The 17,692-nt window shown below is 45.6% G+C and overlaps 1 protein-coding gene across 2 annotated transcripts in view; it reads right to left on the bottom strand.

The window, feature by feature from the left end:
* Positions 1 to 17,692, bottom strand: part of ABTB2 (ankyrin repeat and BTB domain containing 2) — a 114,400-nt gene that overhangs the window by 37,148 nt on the left and 59,560 nt on the right. Inside the window, exons 2-3 of one of the 2 annotated variants that reach the window (XM_040066313.2) lie at positions 1,730 to 1,846; positions 1,494 to 1,640 (exon numbers count right to left, since the gene is read on the bottom strand). Coding sequence is in view for 1 of the 2 variants with exons in the window: in XM_040066312.2 (XP_039922246.1) it covers positions 1,494 to 1,640 (147 nt within the window). In the remaining variant the exon portion in view is untranslated. The remainder of the gene's footprint in view (positions 1 to 1,493; positions 1,641 to 1,729; positions 1,847 to 17,692) is intronic. The other variant, XM_040066312.2, reaches the window with a different exon arrangement.

The following is a 17,692-nucleotide window of genomic DNA, read 5'->3' on the forward strand; positions in this document are numbered from 1 at the left end:
GTCCAAAAGTTACAATACTGGGAAAGGATGGAACCAAAATAGTCACCCCATCACAAAGCTGGCTCCTGGGAAAGCGTCCCGAGTTTAGCGCTGCCACATATGCCACTAGCAACACCTCCCTCTGAAATTCCTGGGAAGTTATTATTTGTTCATTTATATCTACAAGCAATACACTAAATTTGCCAGCCAGAACCCCCGGGGTTCTACTGTTACGCAGGAGAAAGCCCCACAAAGCTACTGTATGTCTAAGCATGACATTTTTAGTGGTTCAGACCAACGGGGTATTAAAAATCTCAGCTTGCAGTCTAAAGCCGTGCCACTCCTTTCTTGTACAGCACATCCAGCCTTAAGGACCCACTTCAGAATAGTAAAAAAATATTCTTCTAACAACTCTGCTTTCTCCACCTCAGTAGCTCCAGGATCCGCACGTTTTACGAGAGCATCACGGATCCTCCAGCGCTGGTGCTAACACAGAAGTCTGCACAGTTTATAGCAGAAACGCATCTGGAATTCAAATTTTCAGCTCAGAGTAACGTTCCTTCTGCTTTGCACACTCACTCTATTTTTCTGGCAACGGGCAGCAATGTTTTAAAAAAAAAAAAAAATTAAAAAAAAAAAAAAAAAAATAGGCAACTGTATCAGGAGAGCCATTCACTGGATGTACTGACCAAGCTGGCCAGGCAGGGATGGGGGAAGAGGGAGAGAGGAAGCTGTATTCAATCTCAGGCCCTCGCTACAAATGTTCTCTTGTGTTCCAGGATAAACAGAGGTGTGTTGAAGGAATTTGAAAACCTCAAACTAAGGCAGGTCGCAAAATAAATTGGTGAAACACACAAACTCCTTACTGGCCCTGGCATTCATTAGCATTCAGATGGTGCAGGCTAAGAAAGTGATGCCAGCAGAAACGTTGCAAGGGGAAAAAGTAGACCAGGAAAACACAAATCATTTTTGTTTATTTTAAAGGGGCTTTGTGAGTACTCTAGGAACGGAACATTTCATTTGGTCAGCTTAACTAAAAAAAAGGGGTTGAACAAGTTTTTGTTACCAGAGAGCTCTCAAGACTTTCTTTTTCCCTCGCTTTTTGTTTTTTAAGTAACCAAAAAGCTTTTCCCTGAATATCCCAGACATTTCCACTGCAGAAACACTGACGGAGAGAATCCTCTTTGCTGTCTGAGGGAGGTTTGCTGTGCTCCACAAAGGCACAGGAGAGCCTCCAGAAGCATCCAGGAAGGAGCATCCAACTTTAGCTGGCAGGAACCAAAAAAAAAAAAAAAAAAAGGCAGATCTTACACCTCTCCAGGTGAATTAGACACAATTAATGAAACCAGCTGATTTTCATAAACAGCACCACCAGACAATTAAATCTCACCCAACGTTACACGCCGCTCACGCTGCCAACTGTGGCAGCGCTCCTGCTGCCCCTCAGCAGCGGAGAGATGGGCTCCCCTGCTCTGCTGGAAGAATCCCACGGTGGATTTACATCCCAAACTCACTCAGTTCCGAGATGCTCCCGACACACGTGGCCAGCAGGGACTGCTCCAGGGTCCGGAGTTCCAGCTGGGCGTAGGCGTCAGCCCGTCCGTCGCTGCACACGGAGCCGTCGTGGTAGGGGCTGAAGTAGGCGGGGAGGGACAGCACACCTGGGGCAAAGCACACAGCACACCTCTTACAGAACAGCCTACACGTGTGGAAAAGCAAATCCCTCCAGGGAGGGATACAGAACGCGCACCTTTCCGTGGGAATTTCTGAACGGTTCAAAGGAAATAGAACAGCGCTGTCAACACTGCTGGAATGGCTCAAACAGGCTCCAGGGAGTAAGGCTGGATGTTCCTACAGCCTTTAAGAGCTGGAAACAAATTGCAGTTGAGATAAAACTACATGAAAAGCTTTGGTTAAGTCTTTACTCTTGTTTATACAACAACTGGGCCGCGCGCACACGGCTCGCTGCTGAACAGCTGTATGCAGATCGCCCGATAGAAGGGCCTGATCTGGAGAGATGTGGAATATAGCCTGGAGTCCACCCCAGCCCCGCAACCCTGCAAACAAAACCACGGGCTGTGCCAGCCCTTTGAAGCTGCCATGCAGTTTCAGGTGCTCAGACTGCGGTTTCTGCATGTGCACGCCTCTGGATGCGCCAAGTGACGCCCAGGAGCTCTGAGGCTGCCTGTATTTTCATCTCTGCAAATGACCCCTGGGTGAGAGAGAGAGAGATTAGGAAGGTAATTACACTGCACACACCTGTTTACCACACACAACTCTTCTCTGTCAGTACAAATGCACGGGAGCCGATTGCAAGGCGCGGCACAGAGCAAAGGGGGAATGTGACCTCTGGAGGGGGTGCAAGGAAGGGAGCAGGGTGTGTGACAGAGGCCGGGCTGGGACAGTGACCTGACCTGTCCAGCGGCACCCTGGGGTAGATCTGGTGTCACTGCAATCCACAGGGCAGGTGGACTCCAAAATAAAAAACCACCTGCAGTCACTCAGCCACTATTCCCGTGCCCTCACTACTGCCCCATTTTTAATTACGGATCCATCCCGCAACCCCAGCAGCATCTCCCGGCCCAAATTTTCCCTGATTCCAGACAAAACCACTCAGAGCAGCCACGACTGCCTGTGCTCTTAGCCTGCTGCATCCTGCATTTCTGATTTTTAACTTTGATCCACGGCATACAGTTTCAGCTCGGACCCACGTTTCCTTCCTCCCTCACCTCCCGACCCCGGGTCAGGCTGGGATGTGGAGATCCTTTACTCCTGTGGCAGTGACCTCCTGTCACATAGGTGCTGTGTATTGTTGCCCAACAAAACCCTGCAGCTCATTGTGCAAGACCCTTTGTTTCTTTGTCTTGATGTTTTCTTTTGAGATTTTAAGCCGGATTGATCTCTCCTACCCTTTTCACATCCTCTTTGCATCCTGCTTTGTGGCAAAGCCAAGGGCTGCATCAAAAACTTCCTGGACACGATGAGAATAAGGGAATGATTTATCCTGTTGTGCTTCTTCACTGTACATCACTGTTAGTTAATGGAGAATGCTCTGCCAATGCCCTCTTAACCTGAATAATTAGGAAGTTGAGGCTTTAAGAGCTACCAGAAGCCATGCATGCAAACTAGGAGAGCTTTGCTTTAAATACGCTATACAGAGCCTGAGCCACTTCCTCTTCCATGCCAAAGCTATGAAAGGATGTTTTAGAGACATATGGATTGAATTTATGGCAGAGGGAGAATGAAAACAGCCTGATTTGTCAAAACTTTCAAATAGAGGCACATAATTCTACAGAGGCGAAAACAGAAACTGGCAGCTCCGCTGCAGAGGGAAAGAAATGGGGCACATTTTCTCTGCCAGCCACTTTCAGTTGGTTCTGTTTTCTAACAAGGAATTAAAAATAAAGATCGGCAGACCGCTTTGGCTCGTGAGAGGCCACAACATTTTCTCGGTTTTCCAGTGCACGGTTTGTCAGGTGCTACGAGAAAACAGGGAGGATTTCTTTACCTTTGTAAAAACGACTCACCCAAGAGAGCTGTGGACGAGATTTATGCCGTCACCTGCCTTGGCACGGCTGAGGAGCATCCTTTACACACCAGAGAGGAATAAGGAATTCACCAAGACTTTAAAAAGGTACCAAAGCCCAGTGATGCCGCTGGGGATTTTCCCTGGGATCGGAGAGGGGGATGAATGACATAAGGATTCCAAGGCTCCCCGCATCTGGCAGGTCTCCATAGGTATGAGCAGGCCTGGGAATGAGGACACACCTCCCAACAGTGATTTCTGAGGCAGTGGGAAGCAAAACAGAAATGCACCCCACAACTATTCTATCTTGCAGCACCCTAATCAGGATTTCCTCTCCGATCCACTTCCAGTAACTCCATAGAGTTGGAAAAGCATCATTGTTGCTCCTCAGATCAGAAATTCAGGCACAAGGGCATCTGCAGTCGAGCTTTGCCCACTGATGCTGTAAGTAGGAACAGGACCTAATCTTTAATACCAATTAAAAAAACCCCTTTTTTTGATAACAGGCAACTGCCTCGTGCTGATTGTTTGCCTCCCAAACTATGGTTCTTGCTCTCCTGCTGCCCAAGTCATGGAATTTTCAGTCAAAAGGTTTTACAATGGTATAAACCACAGGGCAGTTTCTGTCTGGCATTCACAGGCCTGCATTTTTGTATTAGTGGCAACGCTGGTTTTAATAATGACTAGCAAGATAAGCAAAACTCCAACTGGAATAAATCAATCTACACCAAAACACACTCTGTTTGATATTCACCTTTATTTCCTGACTTTCCAAAGCGTGTTTTTCCCACAAAACAATGTGAAACAGCATGTAATTACTGTGCAGGAATTAACCACTCAGGCAGCTTTTTTAAAAAATTAAGATTTTAAGTACAGGATCCAAGCCCTGGTGGAGTTAAGGAGAGACTGCGAACTCAAGTGTGGCTTAGCACAAACCTCAGGAGCAGCAGGAGCTCAGAAGACACCTCTGGAATGGCCTGATTCTCAATTAAAGCATGGCTGGCTAACAACTTGTTCCTGATCTTTCCACAGCCTTTGAAACAGCAGCTGGAAATAAAGCCATATTTATTCTGCCTCAGTTAAACACGAAACCTGTTCACGAGCACTTGCTGCCAGCGCTCTTAAAGGGCAGTCACGACTGGGTGAATTCCAGTTAAGCAGTTCCTTAAACTCAAATTATTCTGCTTGCCTAAAGAGTTTGAAACTGTTGTCCGTAATCTGATGCTTTTTAATAGCAACTGAAAATGTTTCCAGTCTGAGCAAGATCCAGGGAAAAGTCTGTTCACACTCCTGGACATCTTTCTGCTTTAAGAGGTGCAGCAGCTCTGCGGAGAGCTTTGGCTGTAACGTGATGGCTCCCACAAGCAGGGCTGGGCAAAGCCCTTGTGTGGTTTCCAGCATGTGCTGGAACACCTCTGCTCTGGAGACAGGCTGGAAGAGCTGGGAACGTTCAACCTGGAGAAGGAAAGGGTCCAGGGAGAACCTAGGGGGCTCCATGATAGCTGGAGAGGGGCTTTGGACAAGGGCATAGAGTGAGAGGATAAAGGGGAATGGCCTTAAACTGAAGGAGGGTGGGTTTAGATGGGATACTGGGAAGGAATATTTTAGTGTAAGGGTGGGGAGGCCCTGGCACAGTTTCCCAGAGAAGCCGTGGCTGCCCCATCCCAGGAAGTGTCCAAGGCCAGGTTTGCCAGGATTTAGAGCAACCTGGTCTAGGGCACAGTGTCCCTGCCCATGGCAGGGGGTTGGAAATAAATTATCTGTTGAAGTCCCTTCCAAGCCAAACCACTGCCTGATTCTACGATTCCCCAAGCTGGGCAGTCAACCCAGTTCCTCAACCTGAACAATTCCTGTAAGGAACCCCAGGTCCATCTCTGAATGTCCTTGTAATTCGGAGGCTGGCATCAAGTTCTGTTCCTTTGATTTCAAGGTACAGGTAAATGCAGACCTTTCCCTGAATTTTGCTCTGAGATTGGAATGTCTGACTTTCCAACTTTCACCCACGGCCCCTTCACACCTCCCAGCATTTGCACACCATGGTCACGGCAAAGGTACCTGCCTTCATTTTTACCTTGTTGTGATGGTTTTCTGTGGGCTTTCTCCAGTCTGGACCCTTGATGTTGGCAGACAACTTCCTAGAGATTAACTTATCAGCCATTTGATGGCTTTCAAACACTTATATGATGTCTAGAGGTTAAGATGGGGCCGCTCACAAGTGGCAAAGGCCCAAGGAGTCTTGGCTGGAAAGCACTCGAATTCTGCTGTCTGGGATTCCTCATGGAAATTGCCCAGGGTACTGGTTCCCTTATTTCAGAAACACACTGGCTCTGCTCATGACAGATTAGGCAAAGAATCAGGAATATAATTAGGACAGGGATATACACCATAAACTACCGACACAGAAAAACTGCTTTTTTAAAAAATAAACCTAGCAAAATGTATGGGACAATACAATGTGCTATTTATACATAAACACTTCCATGAAACAAATCAAAACAGTAGTAAAAAAAGCACCTATTTGGCCAAACCAACCAGAAAGCCCCTGGAAAATTCAAAATCATCTCCATACATTATAAATTGCTGCCAAAAGCCCCACGTGTGAAACCAGGAGTGCTGCGAGTACGCTCGAAAAATGCATCAGGAAACCAAGCAGGAACCCCCACACCGATGTTCTTTTGCAAATGTTTAGCCTGGGATAAATTCCTCAAGAAACATTCCGGGGGGTGGGAAGGACGGCTGATCCCTGCAAAGTGCAATTCTGGAAGGCCCGAGTTCCGGAGGCGGACGGCGATGACCTGACTGCGCTGCACCTGCCAAATCCCACCGATTCCAACGGAGCCGGGGGAACCTCGGCCAGCTGCAAGTGCAGTTCCCACGCTGGAACGCGGCCACGACACCGGGATGGCCGTCACCTTGCACAAAGTCCTGCAATTCTTCATGGCCAGGAGCATTCAAGGCTCTCCTTGTTCTCTGCTCCCCGCTCTCCCACGCGACACAATGCCCCGCAGTTCCCTCTTGCCAATCAGTTCCGAGTGCGGAGCACCAGCAGGAATTAATGCCAATTCCTGGAGCTCTGTTTTCTCCTTGCTGACCTACCGCTGCTAGGAAGGCTCAGCCCCTCTTTATTTTATGAAATGAGACAGGATCATTTTGACAGGACATAAACAAACCCCTCCGAAAATCAGCAACCAAAGTGTTCCTGATGGGGCTCCCTCAAAATCCAAACACATCAGGCTCTGTAATCAACTGCAGCCACGCTATAGGTGGTGAGAGAGGCTTGTGATCAGGGAACAATGCACCTAATTGCTCACATAGAGGAAAAGAGCGTGGCTTCTAGAAAGCAGGCATCTCTCCCAGTTTGTCACCAGTAAGAAAAATCAAACACAGTTTCTTATATCTGCATCCACACGGAACAGTAGTTCTGTAATTGGAAACAGGAGGAGAAGCAGAGGAGGGAGGAGTTTCAAGTGGGGGAGATTGCTAAATTTTCTGCAAGTGCAATGCTGGATCTCTCCATCAAAGAGCTGACGTCCTAAGGGGACACTTCTGGACACCTCAGAGTCACACAGCCCTCAGTTTTGGTCCTTCTGCTCAAAGAGACCGAATCTTCTCCAAATTAACAAAATAAAGTTTTCCTGGACTTCAGGAGTGTCATCAGAGATGCGCTGCCTTCACGCTCCTGTAGCTCAGTATCAGGCACTGCCTAAGTAAAGTACCAAAACACCCCAGGAAAGAGTTAGAAAGCACTCTCAAAATTCACCACCCCTTTCTCTCCTGGGGTGCAAGTCACTGCAGTAACTGGAAGTCTAAAAAGCAGGGAAAGCTTCAGCGCTCACAGAAACACTGCCAGAGAAAGGGCAGGAGCCTATGCACCATCACTACAAATGCCTCCCTAGTCCTAGGAAAACTCCCTGTGCCTGTCTTCATCCCCCACATTTTGCCTCCCTTTTGCCATGAAAACAGTGGAATTGGACAAAGGTAGGAAGTATCTGTATTCCATTTGAATCCAGCTGTGATATACGGGCTTGCAAATGACTGTAAATGTAGGAGAAAGGCCTTGGTTTAATACCGAGTCAGAATTTACTGAGTCATTAATCCCACTTCCAGATCCCTGTGGTCTTCTGGACAACCACTAACCTGGCCTGGCCCCAAGCACTTAATTGAACATAAGCACAAGGGAACACATCCTGGGCTTCCATTGTCATGACTGCCAAAAAGCACAGCACAGTGACTGTCCTCATTCCCGTTTCTGAGATGGAGAAACACGGACAAAAGGAAAAGAAGCAACCACAAAACTCCTACACCACAACCAGCCCTTTGCAAAGCCCAAACCTCCCAGATCAAATTCCCTGTATGGAACTGGGCAGCACAGAGCCATTGCTCCCCATTTGAAATTCCCAGTTCAAATTCCCTGTATGGAACTGGGCAGCATGGAGCCATTGCTCCCCGTTCAAATTTCCCAGTTCAAAATCCCTGTATGGAACTGGGCAGCACAGAGCCATTGCTCCCCATTCAAGATTCCCAGTTGAAATTCCCTGTACAGAACTGGGCAGCACAGAGCCATTGCTCCCACAACCCAGCTCCAGAGGTTGGAAATGAATGGAATGACTGTGTGGCTTTATGTCTAGGACCGTGGAACTATGCTTCCTGTTTTATACGTCCTAATAAAAGGCCTTTGGGGATACAATCTGTAAATATAAACTGTAAATGCTTCCTACTATTATAACTTCCTACAATTACTTCTGAAGAGGAGCGTGCGTGTTCGTATGTCAACAAGTACGTCCCTAAAACTCGGCTGATCCCTTTGGAACTTTGTACATGGGATTTCCCAGGCACTGCCTCTTCTATGCAGGGCCCAAGGGCAGGCAAAGATCTGCACTACACTGCAATATCAGTATTAAAAAAATCCACCAATTATCAATAAATCCATGCTTCTAGGACTCTTATTTTCAGGATCCAGTAAGGCACACTAAAGAGAAAAACCCATACTGGGCTGGAAATATCAATGAAAAAACAAAGTCTTATGAGGAATGGTATAAATGGATTATGAACACCGTGAAAGTAATACAAAACCAGAATCCTGTGCCAAAAAATGCCTGTGGTCCAAGAGGCTGAAGACTTGGAATTCCCTACTTGAGTAAACCCTGACCAGTTTGATTAATCTCAGTGTCTCAGTCTGCTTATCTGGAAAATGAGGATATTGCTTCATTCCTGGTAAGGATAGGGTGACAGCAGCAGTGTTCTTGCTTCATTTCTCATCCTCAACTTACTCCTTCATGCTGCTCAACATTTAGCAGTGTCCCCATTTCCCATATGTGTCTTTGCCCCTTACCAACAGCCCTTTTTTCATTTACAAAGCCCTTTTCACCTTCAACAAAGCTCCCCAAAACGCAGCTACTTCTGAGATGAAAGGACAGGTATTGTGACAATATTTAACCGCACCTCAGCGGAGCTTATGACTTCAGAAGAGAAGCTTTACCCAACTGGGAGAGGGTTAAGGAAAGCAAAATCATTTTAGCCCTGTAGAGATTTGGATGTGGATACAATACTGGATGGTTATTGTGACAAACAGAGCAGAAATACCGTAAGAAATTATAAAGAAAAGGCAACAATATGTAAGCAAGCTAAAAAACATAAGCTTTATTTTTGAAAGAGGGAGAGAGGTATGCCAGGTAAGCAGTGGTAAAGAGTCCTTTAGTGGCACTGCTGCGGGGATCAGAAAGCTTAGGAAGAAGAGGGTTCAGTCTCCATTCCCTTGGAATTCTTTAGAAGTCTCCAACTGAGGTGCTTTTCCAGTAAAACCAGCTTCATTTGGTGTAGGCAGTGGGACTGCAGCAACTGCAGGCACCAGCTCGAGCCCTGTACCCTCCACAATACCCTCTTCTAACCCATTCCTTATTGTTCACTGTCCTTCCTGTAATCTGCCCTTTGAATCGTGCCCAGTTCCCCAGATGTGCTCTGAGTAAGCTCTTTGTACATCCCATAATGACCTCCCTTCACTTGCCTTCAATTCTTCTATTTATACATCCCATGATCTGTATGCTTGCCAAACAAAGAGGATAGTAAATTTATATCCTCTGTCGCTCCCAGTTCCTTTTCTTGGGGAATGTCAAGACGGAGAATCTGAGCAGGGCGGTGCTCCAGGATAATCCGGTGCAATCCCTTTCTAACACATTCCCGAGCATTTTTTTGGGGAAGAAATCACCCCTGCACGGCAGCTTCGTTATACAGGTGAGTCGCTGGCCTGATAAAATCTACCTTCCTTAGCCTCTCCTGGCTGTGGCAAGCCATTAAAAGCAGATTTCAGAAACCACGGTCGCTTAATAATAAACATCAAGACTACAATTACATCAGTTAATGACCTAAAATATCAGAGCGTCATAAGAGCCGATTGCTCTCAGTTTATTTTTAAAAAGCCGTGAGGAAATAGGCGCCCAGCAGTAACCAACTGACTGCTCCTAAAGGCATTTTTTAGGCAGCTCGGGGACCGTCTCCTTTAGCTGTCAGCAACAGCAGCTTGGGTTTTGGCCGGGTGAAACACGCATCCGTCACTCAACAGAAAATTGAAATTTTATCTGAGAGAAACACAGCGCGGGGCTGAGACCGTGCGGGCTGAGACCTCAGGAGGGCAAGGCTTGGAGGCTCACCAGGACGAGCGCCTTCCCACCCCGCCTGCAGACAGAAAGGATTCAGCTTTGGAGTCACCGGCCAGACAAACGCAAAACTCGGGGCGGGCGCGCCGTGAGCAGTCCACCAGGACAAGAGACAGCACCACTGCAGATCCGATACCTCCGGCTGAAGCTTCAGTATTATTTCAGCGCGGCGAATCGCTCACAGCGCAGCGTTTACGCGCATGAGTAATTCGTGAATCACAAGCTTTGTCATTTTTAGCCCGGCTCTGCCCGCAGCCCGCTATCAGCGCAAGCTTTTTGGGACAAGACAAACACAAAGCTCCAGCATCCCGATAACAACGTTTGTGTTTGACAAGCACCATTAGGCAGGGTTTGCTCTCCGACAGTGTTTTGAGAGCACTAAAGACCAGCAGCAATTCTAGCCCAGGACAGAAAGCACGCCTCGCTAAATTTTCATTTCCTCAAACAAACACTTGGAAGTATTTGGCAGTTTTCCCCCTCAATACAGCTGATGAGTCTCTCGGTAATGGCAGTATTTTGCAACTTTCTGCTTCCTCACATCAAAGCATCCTGGAGATCTTGTCAACAATGACCAATTGTTTAGACACTCAGAAGCGAAGCTGAGGAATTCCACTTACTCACCAAAGTGCTCGGTTTTACCCTCGATCTTTGCAACACTTTAGAGCCCATTTCTCGCATCGTGTGCGGTACTCAAGGACCATCTTGTACCATCTACATTCACGCCTGATTTCCTTCCATGACGTCTTGCTCTGGTTTCAGCACCTTTTACTCTCTCCTTTTGCATCTGAATTCCTCTTTCTTGTCCCCCATCACCTCTTGATTGTCATCGCACTTGCACTCAGGGTTCAGCCTTTTGAAGGCTCCACACCAGTCCCAAACTAGAGCAGATCCAACATCTATTTTTAAAAGTGCCCTTTGGGGGCGGCAACGCCAAGAATTTGGAAATATTTGTAAAGCTGGCAGGCAGAAAAAAAAAAAAAAAACACACCAAAAAACCCCCCAGCAAAACCAACAACCCAACAACAACAAAAAAACCCCCCAAAACCCCCAACTGTACTACAAGGCTCAGGCCTGTCTCTCTCACTGCACAAGTGCCAAGCGCATTTCAAAGCCTAAGTCTCTTGGTCGTGGCCATTTATAGTTTGCATAAAAAGCATAACTTGTACACTTCCATTAGAGCCCTAAATATAACTGCCCCGAGCAAGCATTCGCTGCTCAAACAGGACCTCTTTGAATTTTGTTTCCAAAAGAATGCTGCTGCCACTATGTTATTTATAGACATTTACATTAAGATCTGGATACTTGGTCAGGAAGCCACTCTGATTAATGGAGTCCCAGCATTGTTTTATAACTCTGAAGAAACCCAGTATTTTTATTTTAAATCAGATGATTTTTTTTTTTTTTTTTTTTTTTTTTTTTTTTTTTGCAAAATCGTAAAAAGAAGCAGTTCCCAGGATGGCCACGGTTCTTAGAAGAATTTGGAAGCACTACCACACGTTCTGGGTTTTTAACACAGCATCTGGGTAGGGGATAAAAATTAGAATCCCAATCTTGTATATTATTTTAAAAATACACTTTGTTATCTCTATCACACCTGCGCAGCAGATCCATAATGGATTCAAGCACTCAGCCCAACTGATTTTGACAGCGTGCTGTTGTCTCAGGGCTTTTCCTGCACAGGACTTTCCAGTTACCCCATTCCACAGCATGCAATTATTTTCCTGACACTTGGAACACTGTTATTTGTAGAGTTGAAATGAAGGGGGGGGGGGGGGGGGGGAATCACCCTTTCAGGCAAAATGATGGAAATACAGGGAAAACTGCCTCATAGCAGAAGCAAAATGAAAGAATTTTTTAGAGCAAGATACTTTAATTGACCAAAACCTACAAAGCTGGAAAAAACATCTTTATTTTAATCATAGCGTTACCTTTGTCCGTAAAACTTCTGTAGTCATTAGGGTACAAAATAAAACCCCTATTTTCTATTTTGTTGGTTCTACGTTGCTCTAAATTGTGATTTTCTAAATTGTGAGCATCTCCACTGCTGCAATGCAGAGATGCACAGTATGGAAGGACTTGAACAGCAAAAATCCATCCCACACAAACAATCCCATCCCGCAGAAGTAATCACTTCTTGGATCGAGCTGTTTGTCTGTAACCACTGGATCACGGCAATATTAATAGCTTTGATGATTGCCAAGCGGAAAAAAAAAAAGTCTTAGAAGACTTTTTAAATTTGTCATGGAATTAAACGAAAGGCAGAACCATGGCAGAGGCAGATTTTGGGGAGGCTCAACTGTCTAAGAATGCTTTTTTCTGTTCTTTTCACCAAATTATTGAAGTGACAGCTCGAATAAGAGACTGCTCTGGTAAAGGCTAGAACTGGGCTGCACTTATGTATGGGAACAGACTGGAATAGGAGATAGGGAATATCACTTGGATCTGAAAGAGAAACTTACTTGGTGTTCAAACTGTACTTTAGAACAATCTTAATCCCCCAAAAGTAATACAGTAATAACAGGGAAGGGAAAGAAGCACAAAGACGACTCAGAGAGGCTGGGAATAGATACGTGGAAGCAGGATGGGGAAAAGGAACATGGAAAAAAAACCCCAAATCCTAAATATTCCCTGATGGAAGAAATCAGTGAAAGAATGGGAGAGCACTGGGAAACAGTCCTATAAATAAAAGCCAATTCCGCACCTTTACCTTGGAAATACTTTATTTTTTCCTAAAAATTCTTGAGGATCATGTAACACTCTCTATCTATGCTTTAGCCCCCAGTATCATTTGTCTCCATTCCCTGAGAGGTGGCACAACAAACAAAGGGTGATTGAGCAGAGCTGGACAAGCCTCGGCTCCGTGCTGATGGAACTTGACACCCACTGTAGCTGTGTGGGCAAAGTCATTCAGCTTCCAATGTCCCGGGCTAATTTCAAGATCACCATAATAAGATAAAAAAAAATAAACGACTCAGGTTTTTTAACACTGTTTTTTTAAAACCTGTAGTTACTTGGGTTTGATTCGGGTTTTTTGCTGTTTCACAGTTCTTCAGGGCAGAATAATCAGAAAAACGTAGCAGTCTCCTCACTACCTATTTTCAAGATGATCTTCACCTTCCTGCCCTGCTCTTCCTAATAAATCACTGATTTACTCTTAGGGCCCTGCAGGCCCGACCATTGCTTCTTCATCTCAGTGGGAGCCAAATGATGATTGAGATGCCAATATATTAGGCTGGCCTGATTCAAAGCAGGGTAAGGAACAAAGCATTTGTGCAGAGCAATGATAAATGAATATAAATCAAGTGCTAAGCCATTTTCTGTGATGGATTAGCACCTCTCTTTGACCCAATAATGTCAAGGGGTCTCCATGCTGACAGGAACTAATGTGGAAATCTGCGCGGTGCGAAGCCAGGAGGAATCCTGATCTCCAGCTGCGCTGCTCCTCTGTTTGCATTTTGCTCTCTCTCAGGTAAGAGCAATCCATCTCCTCCATCTCCCCTTGGGAAATGTCACTACAGTGCCCACCAAAACTATCTCTAGAGTATAAAAGATTTCTTCTATTCCGACTTTCTGCCTGTAATCCCATTCTTACCAGTAAAACAGCAGGTCATTGATACCATAGATGGTATTCTAGGCAAGGACCGGATGGAAAAGCTTCCTCAGTATCTCACAGAATGGTCTGGGTTGGAAAGGATCATCTCAAGGAATCATCTCATTCCAGCCCCCTGCCATGTTCACCTTCCACTATCCCAGGTTGCTGCAAGCCCTGTCCAAGCTGGCCTGGAAAAATTCCAGGGACAAGGCAGCCACAGCTTCTCTGGGCACCCTGTGCCAGGGCTCCCCACCCTCACAGGGAAGAATTTCTTCCCAATATCCCTCCCAACCCTGTCCTCTGTCAGTGTGAATCCATTCCTCCCTGGTCCTGTCACTTCAAGCCCGTGTCCAGAGTCTCTCTCCATCTTTCTTGTAGCTCCCTCCCCGTACTGGAAGCTGCAGTTAGATCACCCCAAGCCTTCTCCCTGGTATCTGGTGACGTTGCCAAAGTACAAAACTATACAACAAAGCCAGCAGCAAAAAGCACATGTTTGGATCAAAAGTGGCAACTGCAACTTTGCCAAAAACAGATGTGAGGGGAAAAAAAAAAAAAATTAGTGTACACAGAGAAAACTTTAGTGGGAGCCGAGGCCAAACCTCTCAGCTCTGGCCGTGTGCAGTAGCTGGAGCTGTATTATATTATATTAAAGAGAGGTAAAAATGCACTGCATCACTGACTGGTGGCAAAGCTGCAGGGTTTGAGAGCAGGAAACACATCCAAGTCCTGCAGCTACTGCAGCCTCCACCACTGGCATTTTCCAGACGCAGAACTCGTGTAGGACTTGTCCAAAAGAAGAAAAGAGCAACATTTGTCCTGTGTTTATAACATGAGCCTGGGCACTTGGCTCTGTAAAAACAAGGGTTCTGTGCCTGGGATGCTCAAATCCCACAGGTGAGTGGCACTTGTTTAACCTGCTGGAGACTGAGTCACCTCTCACCCTCTCTGATGAAAGATCATGGATATTGTGTGCTCCAGGCAGGATTCCACCCTCGTGTCTCCACATCACATCGATAAGAGTGGTATCTCAGAGACCCAGGGCGTTAAAAATGAGCTGAAGGTGCTCTCATTACCACCTACATTGTTTTGAATTTCCAGCGAGCTACATCATTAAGTGAGAGCAGCCCTGCTCCTCTGTCCCAACTTTGTGTTCCTGGCCCTTGCTTTTGTCCAAGTGGGAATATTCTCCCTCAGCAGGCTCAGCTTTGGTTACATCAATTCCTTGCTTTAGTGTAAGCGCTGTATGAACACATCAGTGTAAGTGCAGGCATAAAAGGGCAGTGGGGAAATGTTTGGGGGCAAAAAAGGATGGGTGAGACTGCAGCAGCCCCGATGATTCAGTTCAGCTTAAACCAGCACAAAAATCACACCCTGACAGTGCCACCACACCTTGTAGAAATAACAGAAACTGCTGAAATGCTGAAAAAAAAATCATAAATTAAGTAAAACCCCTTAAATTTAATCTTTTCTGCTTCCAGAGAAAACAGTAAAAGACTTACTTTTAGAAGTCAGTAGAAAACGTATCCACAGTTTTGGCATTCTGAAGCAAACGGAATTTGCCAAGTGCAAGAAGTTGTTTATAAGAAAAGAAACAGAGAACTGGAAGTGGTTCCAGAAAATTTATTATGACCCACCTGACTGTAGCCAAGAATATTACATCAGCCCAGATAGCCTGAGAACTGGAACAATATTGCTCTCAAATTAGCAAGTTGCTGGTACCACAGGCAGGGAGAAATGGTTTTGCAGGAGGTCTGGGTTCTCTCCGCAGCTCTGATGGGCAAGGCTGCTTCTAAACTCACTCCCTGGGACCAGAAACAAAGGATTTCTCCTCGTTATTCGTTATTCCTGAGGTTGGTTGGTTGGTTGGCTTTGGTGGGGGTGGGGAAATGATGTTTGTTTTGAAAACATCCTAAGATTCTTAGGGCAGTGATCATCTCTTAGCGACACTTCCAGAACTGGCTGTGCTCAACATGAGCTGTGCTGGTTCAGCCTGAAAGAGGGATGACTGCAAGGTAACTGCAGCCCAAAAGCCACAAAGCCCCTGCTGCTAAGGATGAGTTAGAATTAAGTATCGTGCCAGCAAGCCATGGAATTCTGTGGTGCCACGGTCAAAAAAGGAAAGCAGAGCACATGCAAAGAGGTCAGCTGACACTTAAGTAATTCAAAGACCGTAATGAGAGAACACCTCTGCAATATTTAGACAATTTCCCTTCAAAATAAAACACAGCACTGAGCAGTTACAACATGACAGCTCATCCAACACCCTTCTCTTCCTCTCCCACTGCAATCAAAGCCTGAGTGTTCCCCACTGCAGCTGCAGGGTGATTTCTCTCATTTAGCAGCTCTGATAAATTACCTATTTTATGAGAGCCTAAGAAGCCAAGACTCATAAACTCTCTGATGGAGCTGGCATGACATCATTAATTCTGAAGCAGCATTAAGGATGCCTTTTATCTTGAGGCATCTAAAAGAACTTTCTTGTACGTTAAGCAAGGTAGTTCATCAGCAGTGCTTCCTGGAAAGAGGCTTTCTCTCCCCTCACACTGGAGCATTCAGAGGATAAAAGGTCTGAAATGAAATTCTGCTTCTGAACATTCAGTTCTTACAATGGTGATTCCTCTCTAACAGCTCCAGTAATCTCCTATTAGTCTCTCACCAGAGTTAACACTCTGGGGCAAAAATATAATCATCTTTAATCCTTTTGGGCTGGGGGAAGTTCCAACATACAACTCTGAACCAAAAGCATTTAGTACATCATCCCAGGACGAAGAGGCTCCCTCCAAGTTATCTGCATATCCTGACTCAAAAGCTCCAAGAAGACCATGGGCATCCTCAGATGGAAAAATACCACTTAAGCATTGACTCGAGTAAGAACCACATTGCATCCAACCACAGAGAGAGCTCAGTTCTTGTAAGCTTGGTCACATCATCCATAAGGCCCATGTTACGTCTAAATCACACCATAGTTCGTATTTTATGGGTTTTTTTTTTAATCTATAAAATACATAAACCACATAAGCAAATAGCTAATGAAAAGCAGAAGGCAGGAAATTTTACAGGGCAAGCAGAGGTCATCTGTTTCAAAGAGGTTATGTTGTCATTTGCGTTTCTGCTGCCAAATGTCTTCTCCACAAATAAAAGAGCGTTTGTTGCATCAGGTTTCATTCCCAATTTCACTTTCTGTATTTTGTAATGAAAGGAAATTCACTTTAGATACATCAGCAGTTCTCCTCACCGAGCATTGAGGAGGAAAATCACAGGGGGTTGGCAGTTATTTGTTTGTTTAAGAGTTTTTGTTTGTTTGTTTTATCTACACCTGCCTGAAACCTGAGGTGCGGATTTCAAACTGTCACCAAAAGTTGTGAAGGAGCATTTGGGTCCACTACACAAATATACCACATATGGTATATTTGTCAAAATAAGGTTCAGATTCAGGCTTCACTAAAGACATCATCACCAACACTGTCATTCCAAAAATGGTTTAAAAAGCTAAGGTTTGGGTCTAACTGGAGCCTTTAGGAATTATTTCCATCTCTGCATTTCTTAGGTCGGAAGGAAAAGGTCTCTGAATTTCTTTTCATGTAACAGACTGAAAAAACAAACTGACAATTCCTCTTTTCTTCTGAGATGCAATGAATAGACCCAAACCACCCTTTGCAGAAACACCGATCTGGGGATTTGAATTGCCTTGGCCCTTCCTCCTTTTAAAGCAGTTTGAAGTTTCAAACAATACCTGGTATAAAGCAAAGATCCATATCACTGTCTTTGTTTTCCAGCAGGAGAAACAGAGGCACAGCCATCAAAGCCCTTGGTGCCCCAGGAAACACAGTGCCTTGGAAGTCAGGGAAAAGGGTGGGAGAACAGAAGTGGTTATCAATAATTCCTTTCCTGATTGTACACCTTTGGCGACCACCAGGCACCTGGTGCCACGTCCAGGTGAAA

The sequence above is a fragment of the Hirundo rustica genome, chromosome 6, assembly GCF_015227805.2.
Source record: "Hirundo rustica isolate bHirRus1 chromosome 6, bHirRus1.pri.v3, whole genome shotgun sequence".
NCBI classification, from domain to species: domain Eukaryota; kingdom Metazoa; phylum Chordata; class Aves; order Passeriformes; family Hirundinidae; genus Hirundo; species Hirundo rustica.